Below are 17,534 nucleotides of genomic sequence, written 5' to 3' on the forward strand. Positions count from 1 at the left end.
TGGAAACCTTATCCCCTAATGCTTAATATTTCAGTTCTGTGGGATGCTGCTGTAGATATACTCTTTAAATATAAATCCACTGTATAAGTGACGTGGTAGTGATTAACACTGTGTATTTCTGGCTTTTCAGTACACGATAGATTGCATTTCCCGTGCTGAGTGGCCAGTTCTGTCCAATGAGTTGAATAAAAGTGATTAAGCATGATTTCTTAGTCAAGAAATTTGTGACATTCCAAAGCCTTTTTTGCCTTCTGTCACAAGCACTGTCCCAGAGTAGATGCTCCAACAGCTTGGGTCCCTCTGATCAACATGACACTTAAGTGACAAATAAATCCGTTACTCTCAGGGTTGGTTGTTTCTGCAGCATCTTAGCCTATCGTGACTTAATTCAAAAGGGATTTTCTGCAGAAATAAAAAAGGTTTTAATCTAAATGAAGAAACTTACAAAATTAATGTTGTGGAACACTTTGTCCTTAAACAAAATGGGCTCCATAGGCAGGAGTTTGAAAACTTATATAAGAGCTCTAACAACTGGTAACATAAAAAAATGGCCAGGCATATATACATAGTCACAGCTGTGTGGTAGAATGGACAGTCACACAGGTTTGAGTCTGTTTTTACCACTTATGAGCTCATCACCTAACTAGAGGCTCATATCCTTTATGTGTAAATGTGGGATAACTAATATAGGATTATAAGGTAATTGAATTATGAAAATCACCTGATAATAAGATCTTTAATATGTAAGTAGCTATGATAGCTACATTAATCAACTGATTAGTCTGGCAATATATATCAAATTATGGAATTACTACTAATTCTTCCATTCACAACTTAGTGCATACAACAAGCCTAAGTTTCAAGAATGGAGTATATTAAATGCTAAACTGGTATGAAAAAATGGAAGCAAATTCTTTAAAACATAAGATGGTGTATCATTTTTTTACTCAAATTTTGAGGCTTTCAGTCAGTTGTAGCTATTTTTTTTTAAAAAGGGTTATCAGAAAAGGACATCTCTTCCTTTTAGATTAACACGAGCTATGCAAAAGTATTTCAGATTACTGAAGGAAACATAACACTTATTAAGACCTCACATGCCAAAACTTTGTCTGAATTAATTTCAAAACCTATAAAGGTATGTAATTATTGATATGCTAATGAGAAGACTGATGCTCAGAAGTTAAGTTGCCCAAAACCACTTAGTTGGTGGAACTGAGCTTCAAATCATGGCCTTCCTCCACGACAGTTTCTCCTCAGTACGTAAGAGTACATTGGTTCATGATTATCTAAACCTTAAAAAAAGTTTATAATGGAAAGCACTTTTAATATTAAATAGCTCCCTGCCTAATTATAAGGAGCTTATCACAACGCCAACTTCATTTAATCCTTCATTTGTTAAAAAAAAAATCCACGCTTCAAAGGGCAGTAAGTGAAGTGCAATTCTTTCATATCGTTTTCTACAAAATAAGTTAACTTTAAGCAAAACAACTTCAATGACGATAAATGCATTTCATCATTTATTTAATGTTTAAGCTCTCGCACTAGATTTTTACAAGCTGGTGAACACTGACAAATTATTTCTCCCACAGAACTATAACCACATGTTCCTGGACAGTATAAATATATGGTTGAGCTGACATTAATACACATCACCATTTTATCAATCACATAATAAAACAAATTGTCAAGTATCCAAATATTAAGTTACACAGCTCAAAAGGCATATAAAATATTAAATGTCTGCTCAATTCATTAGCAGAAACCCACTTTTTTGTTTTTTGCAAGAAAGGTTGGGAATCACACTTCAAACAAAAATAAGTTGGTAAACAACTTCAGATAAGTTTGAAAAAAAATTACAAGAATTTCAGAAATTTTATGATTAAGAATTGTTTTAGCTACCATAACAAAGTATTTCTACCTTTTAAAAAAATATTTACTAAATTAAAGCGCATATTCTACATGTTCTGCACAAGACAAAGGCAACATTTTACTAAAAATACTTAATAGCCCCCTCCCATTCCTTTTTTCAGGCCCTCCCTGTAAGTTGCACCCCAAAGTGCAAACATTAAAATTAACTGTAAGGCTTTTTTGTCTGGAGACATTAAAGACATGTGCTTCTGTACAATGTAGATTTTCAAAACGGAGGTCTTCCATGACAGCACAAAATGAGATTTATAGAAAGACATTAAATAATCACTGGTAAGACTTGGTTAATTAAAAAAAAACAAACGAGCAAATCTGATGTATACTGGTATGAATGTGGAAGATGTAAACATATTGTGATCAAATAACCTTATAGGCCCTACTTTCTATGTTTGAAATGATGGAAAGAATAAAACACACAAGGTCCAGAGTCTTCATAGTTCCTGGGATTTTAGTTCGATATGATACTAAAAACAACAAGAATTGTGCTGGGTATTTTGGCACCTAGTCTTTCTAAATTTCTTATATACTGATAAGAATCTGGCATGGAAACACATTTAAAGACATGAATGACTCCATACTGCATGATTTCAGGAAAAGTCAATTGGTACAAACGATAAGCACATTTTAAATGCTGAACAGCAAGAATCCTTTGCTAAGTGTCCAAGTAGGTTGATCATAACCCAAACAGAGGGTGCAATTCTGCCAGGCTTGTGGCCTGGTAAAACTGCGTTTCGACACTCCTATGGAAGCTTCATCAGACTTCACCAAGCCAACATGCTGGCTAACATGTACGACAAATCCCGTCCTGTCTAGGTTCCACTTCCAAGCAATGGCATCAGGCACCCCAGTTTTACTGAATGCAACAGTTGTTTCTATGACCATTAGAGTCTTTGAAGCGCAGCCGCATTTTAGGACGATACTTCTCCAAATACAAAAGTTGCTTGCTGTTAAAAGCTCCACGCCGCTTTCTAGAAGGAAGAAAACAAAAGACAAATTAAAGCAAAGTCCCTCTATAATTAACATTTACTGTTCTATAGGAGGCAATCATCACCTTTCTTGTAGCAATTTATTTTTTGATTATTACATTGTGACTTAATGTAGAAATATGGATCAGCATCCATGTGTAAATGGGAAAAGGGCCATAAAAAGTTAATTTTCTAAATCTTTTTGAGAGGTAGTTATAAAATAGTCCAAACTTACAAATTCATTCATATAAAGCCCAAGAAAAGGCAAAACTAACTTATTGTAATATGAGTCAAAAAGAGATTGCCCCTGGTGGTTGGGAAGATGACTACAAACAGCGTGAGGGCACTTTCTGAAATGATCAAAATATTCTGTATATTGCACTGAGTGGTTATTTTATTTGGCTGTTACCATCCATTCATCTACCTTTGATATCTGCATTTTAACTAACTATACCTCCATAAAAGGGAAGATACACAAGCAACATATTCAATCAAGTATTTAAAGTAAAACAATAATTTACAGAATTATTACTGGATTAGAATCTTTGTAATATGAGTATCTACATGGAATGCAAACAAGTAAGATACTCCCTGGTGGTAATACTATCTTAAAAATGAACAAAATGGTCAGATAGGCTCTTGAAAAGAAACTGCTTTCCTAGTAATATATTTAAATTCGCTAACATTCAACGAGGAAATAAAAAGTGCAAACGGAAAGAACGTATTAAATACATACTGTCTTATGAACTGTACTGCATCTTCGTATTTCATTCCACCTTCAATTAATGCTAGGGCGACAAGCACTGGAGCTCTGGTAAGGTAAGAATTATAGTAAATTATTTTTCAAAGTCAAATCCTGGAAAATTCAATACTCCGAACATTCCCCAATCCGAAAGCACTATTATTTACCGCACTTCCTATGTTAATACCTATGGAAAATGTTGGACTTCATGTTAAAAATTAAATTAATAAAGTACCATTATTTTCATATCAAACCCAGGTTTTTAATCTATAACCAAAAAGACAACTATGTCCTTAACTAATACAAATAAGCCTGGAAATTAAGACCTGTATCACTAGAGAGCAGTCCTGAAAAAATTTAAGGGAGAGGGTAAATCGTGACACGTGTGGACAATATTTTCTAAATTCCAAGCAGTCAAAAATACTTTCCACTTAAAGATCTTCTGGAAAAAACTGCTTTCTTTGTTTTATTATCAATGAGACTGTGACATGTTTCACGCCAGCCTCCCCAGGGCCATGGTCTGAGCAGTGGGGGACGAGGGTGGTGGTAGCAATTTACAACTACGGACACGTATATTTTGGCACTGCTGTGTAATGCCTTTCTACTGAAACAGGATTCTCCAGGATCAAGAACCCTGCCACAAACTCACCATATGCAGTGCAAAAGCACCTTAGAGACAATTTATGATCCTTTTTCCAATGAGCTTGGACAGTGATTCCCAATACTATGGATACAACCTAGAACACACAATTAAGTAATTCCGCCCACATGGGCAAGTATAAATTTCAGCGACAGCATCTGTCAGTTCCAAATGTACTGGAACACATTACTGCTACACTCACCTACTTTTAAATTTAACTCAGTAAGTAACCTAACAAAGCAAATTGATTCACAAACTGACAACCGCGTCTTTATGGGAGTCAAAATCAAGCTTTAACTAGAATGAAGACCAGTATCATTAAATGGGTTTAAGAAATTCTCTTACCTCCCAAGGCCTGCAACACAATGAACAGCAATACAACAACCAGGGTCTTCACGAAACTTAATTTTCACAAGACTTAACCAATCATCAACAATCTGGTTAGATGGTGGTGCGCCATCATCAAAAGGCCAATCCTAAGTCAAAAGAATACACGTTTTAGACTTTTAATGTAATTGGTATAATAATTCTAAAATTCTAACACCTAAATGTGCCAGAAGCATTTTCTTTTAACGTTTAAACAAGTGTTTTATGAAACCCCACTGTCAATGAAATGCAAATACATGCTGAGTCTTTATAAAGATCTTTTATTGCTTCAAGCCTCTGCTCAGCTTTCACCTTTATTTGGACCTCAAGACAGTGTATACTTTTGCAACAACTTAAACAATTAAGCTTTCTGAAGCCAGTGGTTTATCTGAATGAATAAACTTTGGCAGCACAGCACTGTGAACACATGGGAACCATTAAACACTTACGAGAACATGGATGCCTTCTTTCTCCACAAGACTAGTGTCGTAAGTTGCTTCACATACTCTTACTACTGTGGTAACTCCGTACTTCTTAAGTTCCTGGATAAAACATATATAAAAAAGCACATGAAGTCTTCATAACCATGTCACTCTTGCTCACCATTTGCCATTTTGATCACCTCTCTAACAGGTTAACAGAAAATCATGTATGTTTAACACGGTCTTGTTAAGTCTTACTGTCACAAGCCTTGTTTTAGGTGACAATACTAAAATAGCATTAAAAGGAAAGGGAATTGTTAAACATCATATATTTTTAATAAATTTTATATTAAAAAAAAATCCCATGGCCCTTCACATACTGAAGTCGTTTATAGTCACGGTAACCTTGGCTAGACGAAGCACTAACAAAAGAGCAACTCAGGAACAAAGGACCAAAGGAATCACTCATGACTATAAACAATCTGACTTGACTGATATTAACGCTAAACTTTTGCTCATTTGCAGTGCACAGTGTATAGTTTGGAGCCTTAAAAGTATGTTCAGAGAGTAAAATCTCAAAAATGCGGTGTAAAAACCCCGCACCATTTAAGACTAGAGGCTTTAAGACTCATAGTGCATTATTACTAATTCTTCTGGCATTTAAAAAATATACAGACGACAATCAAAGATAAAAGTATTTCTATGATCTGGAAGGCCTATTTGTTGTTTCTGATTATCTACAGATATTTATAAAATAAAATGTGTATGCATCCAAATAAATTATTCAGCATTACAATCCTTCCAGAAATAGAATTAGTAGATCAGTAGCTGATAATTACATTCTAAGCATCAAAAGGGGGCCAAGACATAAACTAATCCTGGTTTATAGTATCCGTCATTATGCTAATAAGCAAATATGTGAAAAACCCACAAGCGGAGCCTCCCACCAACCAATTTCTAGTAAGATAAGAGCCATACTGTTATACTGTCCACATATACACTTAAATTAAGCAAACTGTGAGGCATGAAGAACTAGATATTAACTTATAAATCTAAACTAACTCAAGTACATGTTCTCCTCAAAATGTATAAAATAATTCACCTCTAACGTAAAGACACTGGTACTTCTGAGAGTTGGAACTGTAGTCATAACACCTCACAATTTCCAAAACATTTTATTTTGTTACATAAAAGGCTCCACTATTAAACTACAATCAGTTTAAGACATTAAAAAGCATCAAAACTTACCTCTATAAATTTGTTTAGGGTCGCATTAGTTGGATTGTGTGTAATAAGAAATCTCATGTTCTTGTAAGTGATTTCCACAGGAGCTGGGCGGTTCATTCGAGCCATGTTAATTTAGTTAAAAAACACTCAATAGGGTTATGAAAGAATTTAAAAGACTGAATACAGAAATGATGCAAAGAAACTGAGTCTACTTCAATATACTCCACTTGAAATTCTCAGTGCTTTTGAGTATGAAGTTGGGAGTAATGGGAAATGAAATGAACCTCCTGACAAGAAGCAGCAATTCTTCAATCCAGTAATACTGAGGCAAGAGAAAGGAAGTGCACTGAGGTTTACCCCATCCAGGTCAGAACTCTTGTAAAAAATGCTCTGTGGATTTCAATCCAACACTTCTGTGTCCAGGTTCACCACTCTTATGGGGGCTTCTTGGTGGAGTAGTAATGAATTTCTACAGTTCACTTGTCTGCATAGAGGTCGTGCTGTGCCTGGCAGTAATCTCCACTGCCCTTCAGAAACTCCATAAATGTGTGACCAAGAACACCACAGAACTGCTGTTTAAAAGAAAGAGAGAAAAGAAGTTGTTTTCAATTCAAAAGGAACATGTTATGCTTTGACAGTATTTAAGGGCACAACGATCTTTCCAAATCTGGGCCCAAGCCACCTTTTAAACTTTTACTTGAACCACAAAATACAAAGGTGATTACAGATTAAATCAATAAGCAAGGATTACTTTAAGTAAATACCCCTCACATCGTTACATTTGATGAATATCCCTTACATACATTCTTCTACTAATTACTCCTTTTAAAACCTGGCTACTTGTTTTACATTCTTCTAAATTATCACGTACAACTTTCTACATTGATTTTTCCAACTACCAAAATATTTTTATGTATTACAAAAATTCAGTATATTAGTCAATATATTCTTAAAAGAAAAAAACGAAACTGGTTTTCAAAATGCTCCCATATATACTATTTCATTTGATTCTTAACAACCTATTAACTTATCATTCCGCTTTAACAGATATTTCTCATCTGAGTCTCTGGAAATTAATCAACTCGAAATCAAGTTTTCAACTTACGTGAAACATAAGCGCGCGCGCGCGCGCACACACACACATATACACAGAGCTTCCATTTATAACTATAAAAAAGACGTTCATAATTGTAATAGTCTTTTGTATTTTAAAACCGAAGTTTCAGTTATCCTGTCATAAACTGAAATCTAATTGAAAGAAAAAGTAGTGGTGGTGGGATGGTGTAAATTACCTTACATTTCTTTCACAGGTCTCAAAAGCAAGGTAACTGCTACCACCAATTATACTTTCCCCAAGTTCCCCTTAAAGATCTAAATTAATTTTATGTTAGTATCAAATATTACACGAATATTCACAGGATATTTTCATAATATATACACGGAAAACATTGATGTTGACGTTAGTCTTCTTCCAAGTAGTTTACAAGGAGCTTGTGTGGTTGGGAGTAAACAGAGGACTAAAAAAAAAAAAAAATTAATAGCAGGTCAACAAGAGCACTGAGAGCCAGCCACTGCCCCAAACTCTTCACAGGTATTCTCATGGATAATTTACCAAATAAAATCTTTTGAAATCAAAAGATTCCCTTAGTTTACTATGCTTAAGTTTAAATTTAAGCATTAAAAAAGGCTTAAAACTACATTCAAACTATCTCATCTCATTTTCACTGAGTCCCACGCTAGTTATAGTTTCTAAAAGAATGCTCCTAAGTTTTGAACAATAATTCATATGAAGATCTAGCCAATCACAGAAAACATTAAGTCAAAAACTCAGTTCATTTTTCTGTGAAAATAAAGGAACTAGCCTCAGGAATCATGTCTTAATAGGTGTCCCATAAGGAAGGTAACTTTCATTAATCCAGATTTGTTCAAACCCACCCTCAGATGTTACTTCATCAACTTGTGAGCTGGGCTAAGAAAATTAGTGATTAAATTGCCACTGAGGACTTTGTTCTGTTAACAGTGTGACAGCAGTAACTGGAAATAATTTCAATTATACTTTCCCTTCAAATCCTACACACTACTTCCTTAGAATAAAAAGTGTATTCTGGCACCTTTCCAATGACAATGAATTAAAGTGATCTGCAAAGCTGTTAAGGTCAAGGGCTCTTATCTCAGTATTCTGATTTCCGGTACTACCTTTTTTCAACTGAAAGCCGATTTCTGAATAGACAGTATTGCACACCACCGATTTCCATACTGAACAGCTGAAACTCCTGTTATAGCTGAGTTTGGCCATATCCACCCCTTTCAAGCAAGCGGTTTCATGAGACAGCACAGAAAGCAATACAGAAATAAGTCCTTTGGTGACCTGGTTATTTTTACTGAGTGGAGGCACCCAATGGCTGGGGGGGACGGGGACGGGACGACGACGGACAGACGGACGATGGATTTCCACAAGCGCAGAAATGACCACTAATACCTAACATCTTTCTCTTCTGCCCGAGACACTCCCCTATTCCCCATTTCTCTGCCCCAGGAAAAACCATCCATGATAGGAAGTCTAGAAATATCAAGGAATTGTTCCCCTCCCACTGCATATAACCGCAATAATACACACGGGGGCATGGGGGACCAATTTCTGTGCAGAAGCCTAAACCGATCTGTCCTACTGCAGAGTCCGAGCAACAAATCTCTGTTGTGTCCAACGATTCGTTGGCGAGTCTGTTCCACATCTACTTGTGCTTTAGATAACGCACCCGGAATAAAGTATGTGTAAAAAAAGTACTGCTCACTCCTGGGAATGATCTGGTTTTCTGGTCTCCAACTTTTCTACTGCCATCAAACAAAACTCATACGAAAAGAGTAACAGGATGGGGCTTCCCTGGCTGTCCAGGGCTTAGAACTCCTCGCTCTCAGTGACCAAGGCCCGGGTTCGATGCCTGCTCGGGAAACTAAGACCCCACAAAAGCGGCTCGGTGAGGCCAAAAAAAAGATCGAAAAAGAGAGAGAGAGTACCAGGAAGCATTGGCTCACAATCTGGATCCCAAGCAAGCCCACGGTGCCAGCTACAGCGCAACAACCTCACACACTGGGAACGGTAGCGTGTTCCACGGGCACAAGCTCAGCCTCACAGCCGTGGGTGTGGCTCGCCACGGCGCCACAAGCCAACAGAAGGCAAGCACACGGCGCGCCAGGGGACACTCAGGCACAGCCCAAGAGCCCGCGATCGCAAGACGCCGCCGGCCCAGCCCGCCCCGGCGCAGGACAAGCCTGGACTCGCTCCCGCGGCCCGGGGCGGGGCGCGCCCCCCGCGGCGGCCGGCTTACCTGGCGAGGCCGCGCCGGCCCGGGTCACGGGTTCGCGCCGCGCCTTCAGTGCGGCGCCGAGGCCATTTTGTCCGAGCGCCGGTCCCGGCCACGGAGCGCACGGTAGCCCACAGGCCCAGTCCCGCCAGCCCCGCGCCGGAGAGCCCTGCCCAGCCCGCGCGCAGCCGCCTCTCCCGCCCGCCCGCCGGGGCTGGGGGCGCGCCCGCCGCAGTGACGCGCAGCCCGCGCCCCACCCGGGCCACGTCCCCGATCCCAGGGCCCCGCGGCAAACAAAGGGGCCTCGGGGCGCCGGCCGGGACCGCAAGACGCCCAGGCGAAGAAGCGGCCACAAAGCGGTTTCTGGGCCGCCGCGCCGCCGGGCGCCCCGCCCAGCGCCCCGGGCTCGGTCCCCGGCACCCGCCCGCCGCCAGGACCGCCGGGACTCGGGCCGGGACGCGGGCGGGCGCCGGGCTCCGAACAAAGGCGGCGGTGCGGGGCGCGGGTACTCACAGGAATATGTCTACTCATTGAAGATTGTGGCCTAATCATACAGCCGGTCCCGAGGCGGCGGCGGCAGGGCAGGGGCGGCGGCGGTCGTCGCGGGGCGGAGGCGGCGGAGGCGGCTTCGCGGGCTGCTGCGACGGCGGCGACGGCAGGGCAACCGGACTCGGTCTGCAGCGAGCGGCTCCGAGAAGGGCGCGCAGCCTCACCGGCCCGCAGTCCAGGGGGCCAATACGCGCGCCGAGGCGCCCTTGCGTCACAAGCCCTCCCATTTATAGCGCGCCTGACGTGCGTCCCCCCACGGCCACCAATCGCAGCCGGGCCCTAGGTCGCGCGCCGACGAGCGGGGGCGGAGGCCCGCCCCGCGGACGTCACGGAGCGGCGGCGGCTGCCGGTGTGAACCGGTTGATGAATGGCGCCGCGCTGCAGTCGGAGCGCCACCCGGCGGGGGCGGGAAGTGGCGGAGGGGGGGGGACAGGGATGGGAGGGGGAAGGGCCGGGAGAGGGAGGAGGTGCCGCCCTTCCTCCTTAAAACCCCGACGAGTGCGTGCGCTCTCGTCACCAGGCGAGGCCTGCTGTTGGCCTCGACTGAAAACGCAGTCCCCTCGGGGCCGGAACCGGGTCTCAGTGCAGGCCCCGCTTCCTTTTGCTGTAGGTCAGACCGCGGTCGGCTTTGCCTGCGGTTCACCGTAGCACCTGCGACTTGGCGATCCCCGTCGTCAAATAAATTTTTCTGTGGCCCTACGGCTGCCGGGCGACGACCCCTGGGGAGCCTGGGCCCCCGGGCCCGGACCGCGCGAGCGCAGGTGCCCGGGGAGAGCATCGCGAGGCGCGGCCGGAGCGCTCTGCCGCCCGCGGGCTCTGTTAGGCACCCTTTCGTGCTCCGCACGCGGGCAGTTGCGGCAGCCTCAAGCGTGGCATTGCGGACTCCCACGCATCCTCTGTGCTGCGGCTCCCTGGATGCGTTGCCACGGGTGAGGGAAGGTTAGGCAGCGTTTCAGAAATTGTAAGAGCCTTCGACTTGGTCAAGGACCGATGGAACTCTTTGCGTCCAAGCTGGAGCTTTTCCTTTTTGTTCCTTTTCACAACCGTCCCACTCTCTTTCGTAATTTAGGCCCTTAACAAGTAAAGCTTATCACGGTTGTTCTGTGTTACACAAGGGCAACTCTGTCATTTCTAGTCGGAAAACTCTTTCTCTTTTGCTCTCTGGAAGGAGTAAACAGGAGTTTTACCTGCTCTGAAGAACTCGGCTTTCTGCTAACACTGAGGCCTTTTGTTTGGTGTTTTCACTGAGCATAGGTTGGAGAGGGCTTTAGGGATCACATTGTTTCCTTGCAGTGTACTGCAGCATCTTAGGATTTATTAGAACTTCTACTTAGAGACTGTGCTTGCATAGTTATTCAACTTCTTTATAAACGTTATACTCTGTAAACAAAGTTAGCACTTTAAAAAAAGAGTTGGGTCAGGCAGGCTTTTATGGGAATAAAAGTCAAATCACCTTCATCTTAAGGAAATTGCTTGCCTTGGAAACTCTTGAATCCATCTAAGTCAAGGAAAACTAAAGAGCTTGAGAAATATATGATGCCCCTTCATTACGTAAAAGTTTAAAACTTTGATATGGTAAAAGGCTGTTGACAAAGATAAAATATTTAATGGCCCATTGGGAGAAAATTTTGGCGACGTATCATGGGAACAGTTAACACCATAATAAATAAAATGCTTGACCCACATCTACAATAGTGTAGTTTAAAAAAACCCATGTTCAGTCAGCTGCTCTTATGCCAAAAGTTTGTCAGCACAGTGATGCTAGTTGGAAGAGTGAAAGCTTTTGAAAAAATGAGCTTGGTGGGACGAGATATAAGTTCAGCTAAGTAAAGCCAAATCAGTATTAGCCAGTGTTCTTGTAGAACTTGAGATACAAGTTGTGAGTCTTGTGAGCCAGATCCCGTAATGGTCACAAGCAGTGCTGACATGAAATATCCGGTGAGCTCTCATCAAGCTCTCAAAGCTGGGCTCAAACTCCCAAGTGGACCAATCAGCTTGGGGGGGGGGGGGAAGTGGGAGGGGGCGGGTCTTAGCCTCTCAGATGAGGTACCACCTTGCTCTACTTGGAAAAGACAGTCAAGGATGAAAAACTAGATAGAGCTTTTGCTATTGTCATGGGCCTGCGACTCCGGCAGCTGCCGTGTTTATATGTGTCATGTGGTATTGTGGTTCACTGCTGAGCGTGTGTGCCCTGTGGAGCCCAACAGTTTTAAGCTGCTGCTTCTTAGAAAACAGTGGTCCATCCCATCACTGGTTAGGAGGCTCCTGGGGTCAGAGGACTCACTAACATCTATAGATCTGCACTTGGAGCATCAGCACCTGAACTTGTTGAAGCAGAGGGTTCAAACTGAGCCAACAAGCTTGCAAATAGTGGTCTAGACATCCAGAAGTAAGGAAACACTTCTGAAAAGGCAATGCTCCAGAAAGAAGCCCTAAGATGGAAGACTTCTTTTCCAGCTAAACAAAATGCCCAGATAGCAGTTAACTTTTCTCAGCAAAACATGTGTCCTTGAGTTCATCATGGTAGGCAGGACTTTTCATTAGCATATTCAAAATTCAAAAGCCAACAGTTGGGAGGTAAAGGAGACTGTAAGAGCATTATGAGGAAAATCCTTACGGAAGATGAAGCACTGAAGGAGACTACAAGTCAGCAAAAACTGATGATGAAGAGCAGAGAACTCTTTATAGGATGGCAGATCTAGTAAACATTGAATGATTCCACTTATACCAGACATGTAAGAGGAATGGAGGATTTCAACCCTTTCTATCTTCTCAGACTTATTAGGGCCACGAAGGGTAGGTTGAGACCATGAGGAAGTCTGATAAAAACAATTTTAATAAAGCAAGAGTATTACCATTGCAGTGATAGAAAGATCAAATGTGACAATAACAACCCAGAAAAGAAATACTAGATTGCAATGTATAATGATGTGCCAGGTGTACTAAATAGAGGCAAATACCCCAGTGGGTGTCTGGATACTAGTGGGGAGGGTGATCTTAAGGGCAGTATAGCCCCAAACTTAAAAAGTGTCCTGAAAACTCAGGGATACAACCATGGCTACTATCAACATTGTAACAGTTTATTTTCCTTTTGCTGTTATATAACAGCCTATTTTATATCTAAAATGAATCTTCTTGTGTGATTTGTTAAAAAAAAGTTTAAAATGGAGGGCTTCCCTGGTGGCGCAGTGTTTGAGAATCTGCCTGCCAATGCAGGGGACATGGGTTTGAGCCCTGGTCCGGGAAGATCCCACATGCTGCGGAGCAACTAAGCCCGTGCGCCACAACTACTGGGCCTGCGTGCCACAGCTACTGAGCCCAACGTGCCACAACTACTGAAGCCCGCCTGCCTAGAGCCTGCACACTGCAACGAAGAGTAGCCCCCACTCGCCGCAACTAGAGAAAGCCCGCACGCAGCAACAAAGACCCAATGCAGCCAAAAATAAAATAAATTTTTAAAAAAATGTTTAAAATGGAGAGTATACTTAAATTTCTGTGAACATATAAATTTCAAGTGCATGAATGTTTAAAACTAAAGCATGCTTTATGTTAAAAAATGGCTGTTTTCTTTCCCTAAGTCACTGATTTAAAGATTTATCATCTTTTTTTAATAGCCACATATTTTTGTATATTTATTACTTTTTAACTGAGGTATATAATTGACATATAACATTATATTAGCTTCAGGTGTCTGACATAATGATTCGACATTTGTGTGTTTGACAAATAATCACCACAGTAAGTCTCGCTAACATCTGTTCCCATAGGTAAGTACAATTTTTTTTTTCTTGGGATAAGGATATCAATTCATCCTTTTGATGAATAATAAAAATCAAACAGCAGTGCTACATCATCATTTCTATGTGAATTTTAGACACAGAAATCTCCAACAAGCAATTAAGCTTGTCACAAGCCAGTCAAAGTCCGTAGGCCAATCAGTACCTGTACTCGGGCTATTGTGTTTTGACTCAGTCAGACATAGAAACTGTTAGTCACCTACACGGTGGGTGCTAAAGATATAAATATCTTTAGATAAAAGAATCCTGTTGGATCAGAAATAAACATTTTATTAAGTCATCAAACCCAATCATTAGAGGTAATCTTTCTCTGTAAAACTGACTTAAGGCAGTTTTCGAAAAACCTTTTAAAAACTATTTTAAGAAACAATTCTCTTTAGTAAATCTGTTATGTCCATTTTCTGTCCCTTTACTTTTCATGTCTAAGTTTAATCAACTTGAATATAAACCCAAAAATTGCTTAGGTAAGTCTTCAAGTCAGATGAAACTGTGTTTTCACGTTAGAAACCCTGCCACTGAATACAGTGAGTATTTACTTCTGTGAAGGTTCAGCGTGCATATTATGATGTGACAGACAGACTCGTCAAAAGAATATTTCTATTTGCATACTGGTAGGAACTGTTTCCTTGGGATGCTGAGTAAAGGACTTACTATGAACCTCTAATACTTCATAGCATTTTCATAGCATGCCATTTTGATGACTGATTCACATACAGGTACCCGGAGGAATCTAGTTTCAGAAAATTCTTATTTTTAGTGAACTTGGAAAAATTTCTTTTGCTTTTCTTAAGTCTGAATAAAAATCATTTGGGAATTGGAAATCAGGAGGGCCACAGTCTCCACGAAATCGTTAGGAACATGTTGAATTATGCCACAGTCTGAAGCGAGGCAAAAATAGCTTAGGAAAGGAGAACTTAATCTGACCAGAGAAAGGGAATGGAGTATCAATAAATGTCAAAGGTTTGTTATGCGTGCTATGGCAAAGCTGTCACTTGACAGGTTTAATTTACAGAGTTGGCATTTAGGCTGCAGAATCCAGACAGACACTGACCCAAGCAGCCTTACTAGGGTCAGCCTTACATACGGAGTGTTCTTGAACAGGTTCTGCCAAGCATAATAACATTTATTTAACAGAAAGCTGCAGTAGTCATGTCTCTTCCCTACTCTATCACAAATTTGTTTTTTAACGGGACATGTTCAGTAAAGATTGCTATCTTAGTGTATTTCTATAGCTTGTTTCATCACCAGAAGATACTGAATAAGAAAAAAGTGTAGAAGCATTTCAGAATTTCTTCTGCTTAAGATAGTTGTCATATCATGTATTTCTGGAGTCCTTTGACATTAATATAGTAGATAATCAATATTTGTTTGGCTATGACCAGGTTACTGTCCCCCTGAAATCCTTTTAGACATCCTCTTCCCAGTCTTCCTAAGATTTATTTGCAGGCTCCTCTTAGTTTTTCCTCAATCCCTTTAACAATGATGTTCACTGCGGTTTTGTTCTAGGGCTGCCTGGCCCTGCTCTGCATGCACCCTGGGGTTTTCACTTACCCCCATAGCTTTGGCTATCCACCCTCCCTCTTTCCTCAGCACTTGTTAAATGCCTAGCCCATGCCAGGCCCTCTGCTATCTTATGATAAACAGCATAAACATTGTTTCTACCTCCAGTGGAATTTATATACAGATGAGGAAAGGGAAAATACAAAGTAACCAAGCAAAGAATATATAAGTTATAATGTGTGCTATGAATAGCTGGGGTAGTTACTTCAGACAGGGAAGTCAAGGGGCAGTGTCTCCCAGGAAACCCAGACCTAAAGGACAAGAATTTATCACAGAAAGAGGACGAGGAGAGGAGAGAGGTTCTTGGTGGAGGAAATGACAGTACAAATACCCGAGGTGGGAAGAGTTTGGCTGTGCTCAAGGAGATGAAAGACTTGAGGGGCTGCAGCAAAATAAGAAAAGGGAACAGAGGCAGGAGTCAGCCTGCACGTCTGGCAGGGGCTGGATAATTCAGCAACCTTGTAGGCCATGGTAAGTATTTGAATTTTATTTTAAGGGCAATGAGCAACAGCTGCCTAACAGGAAATAGATGTTTTAAGAAAATCATTTTTCCTATTCTGTGGAGAATGGATTGGAGGGAGCCACAGAGTGGAGTTGGCATGATGTGGTGAAAGACTTGCGGTTTCCTGCCTTGCTAAATGGTGGACAGCGACAGTGTTGACTGTGATGAGACAGTGGAAATGGAGAGAAGTGAGTAGATCAGAGACGTAGAAATAGAATTAAGAAGACTTGAATCACAGCATGTCCTACAGCTTCCCAGAATTGTTGTCCGTGTCCAAAGATATAAGTTCATTATTATAAGCCTATTTTATGCTATGGTGCTGAATATTATAGGCAAACTGACATGAAGTTTCATAATTCACATGACCATTTTCATTAGCAATGTTTGTAAGGGGTAAACCAGAAGCATAAAAGAAACAAAGATCCTCAAATGATGCTTGGAGAAAGGCACTATTTCTGAGGATTTCAGGAATATAGAGGAGTGGGAATGCCTAACAGTGGTATATTTAAGTTTTCATAGAACAATCAAAGTCCTGATAACTATATTAGTAAGAAAAGCTAAAATTTACTATGCTCTTGTTGTTTTCCAATCTGTGCTAAACATATTTGCATTTTTTCTTGAACTTAGGAATAAACGTAAATGTCAACAGTGTTATAACTGACATTTAAGTGCTTTGTGGGTCTCATTGGGTGATGTGATGAACGATTTTTTTCTTTACAAATTTCTATATTTTCTAGTTTCTTTCCAAAACTGCTACCCTTGTTATTGGGAGTGGGGAATATCAAATGAGCACTTGGAGGATTTAAGTCATATCCCATATTCCTAATATTTTCAGAATTTCAGGTAATATTTTCAGAAAATGAATGTCTGGAATGTTGTTTACATGGAAGATATTTGAAACATTTAATTGTATGATGACTGTTTAGAGGTAGAGGAAGGGGTATTTGTGTGGCAGATTTAAGTTGGGAGTTAGAATTTGTCCCAGAAGAGGTTGTTCTGATACGTCTGTGGCCTTCTTATAATCTCTGCCACAGAGGTGGTGGCACCAGGTTACCCTAACCTCACTCCAGCTGTCAGAATACCACAACCATCTTGTTCTGAGTCCATGTTTCCAGAGAATTAATCCCATTATAATTTACTTTTAAGGTGGATCTATTTGCCATCACATGTAGGAATGTAATGCCCAAGTTCTCAAGATCCCTGAGAACTTGAAATAAAAGGAAATCTTTTTGCATTTTCTTTTTTGCTTTAAAAAATTGTCTTCAGAGAATTAAGCCAGAAACTCTGCTACAATGAGAGTGTTTACATACCATATCTGTGGTTATAAATCAAAAGATTGCCTAAAAATGTGTGAATAACATTTGGAAACATCTAAAACTTGAGTCAAGGTAACTTTGGTATCATCTAAGAGAAGGTGAACTGGAATGTGATTGTAAGTGGAAATTAAATCAATTTTATTATATCTGGTGGAGGAAGATTATGAGAACTGAAGGAAGATGAGAGAGGTACATAGAAGAGTAAAGCCGAAAGATCTGA

At 40.9% G+C, this 17,534-nt stretch overlaps 1 protein-coding gene across 4 annotated transcripts; it reads right to left on the bottom strand.

Moving 5' to 3' along the window:
• Positions 1-1,494: 1,494 nt before the first annotated feature.
• Positions 1,495-11,182, bottom strand: PTP4A1 (protein tyrosine phosphatase 4A1). Of its 4 annotated transcripts, XM_049695239.1 has the most exons (7): positions 8,485-9,591; positions 7,581-7,805; positions 6,310-6,860; positions 5,089-5,181; positions 4,619-4,749; positions 3,628-3,702; positions 1,495-2,894 (listed from the first exon to the last, which is right to left on the bottom strand). In XM_049695239.1, the coding sequence occupies exons 3-7, from the start codon at positions 6,412-6,414 to the stop codon at positions 2,777-2,779; spliced, it is 522 nt and encodes a 173-aa protein (XP_049551196.1). In that variant the 5' UTR covers positions 6,415-6,860; positions 7,581-7,805; positions 8,485-9,591; the 3' UTR covers positions 1,495-2,776. The 4 variants fall into 4 exon arrangements, 3 of the variants coding, with proteins under 3 accessions (XP_049551196.1, XP_012393167.2, XP_049551198.1); XM_012537713.3 differs by lacking the exons at positions 7,581-7,805; positions 8,485-9,591 and adding an exon at positions 10,104-10,348; XM_049695241.1 differs by lacking the exons at positions 7,581-7,805; positions 8,485-9,591 and adding an exon at positions 9,615-10,090.
• Positions 11,183-17,534: the final 6,352 nt, after the last annotated feature.

The sequence above is a fragment of the Orcinus orca genome, chromosome 12 (assembly GCF_937001465.1).
Source record: "Orcinus orca chromosome 12, mOrcOrc1.1, whole genome shotgun sequence".
NCBI lineage: Eukaryota > Metazoa > Chordata > Mammalia > Artiodactyla > Delphinidae > Orcinus > Orcinus orca.

Excerpts from the sequence above, each read along its gene's own strand:
- PTP4A1 (XM_012537713.3), bottom strand. The coding sequence starts at position 6,414 with ATGGCTCGAATGAACCGCCCAGCTCCTGTGGAAATCACTTACAAGAAC. Across the intron at positions 4,750-5,088 it reads AAGAAGGCATCCATGTTCTC|GATTGGCCTTTTGATGATGG; the intron begins GTAAGTGTTTAA and ends CTTTTGACTTAG. Across the intron at positions 2,895-3,627 it reads GCAGTACAGTTCATAAGACA|AAAGCGGCGTGGAGCTTTTA; the intron begins GTATGTATTTAA and ends TCTTCCTTCTAG.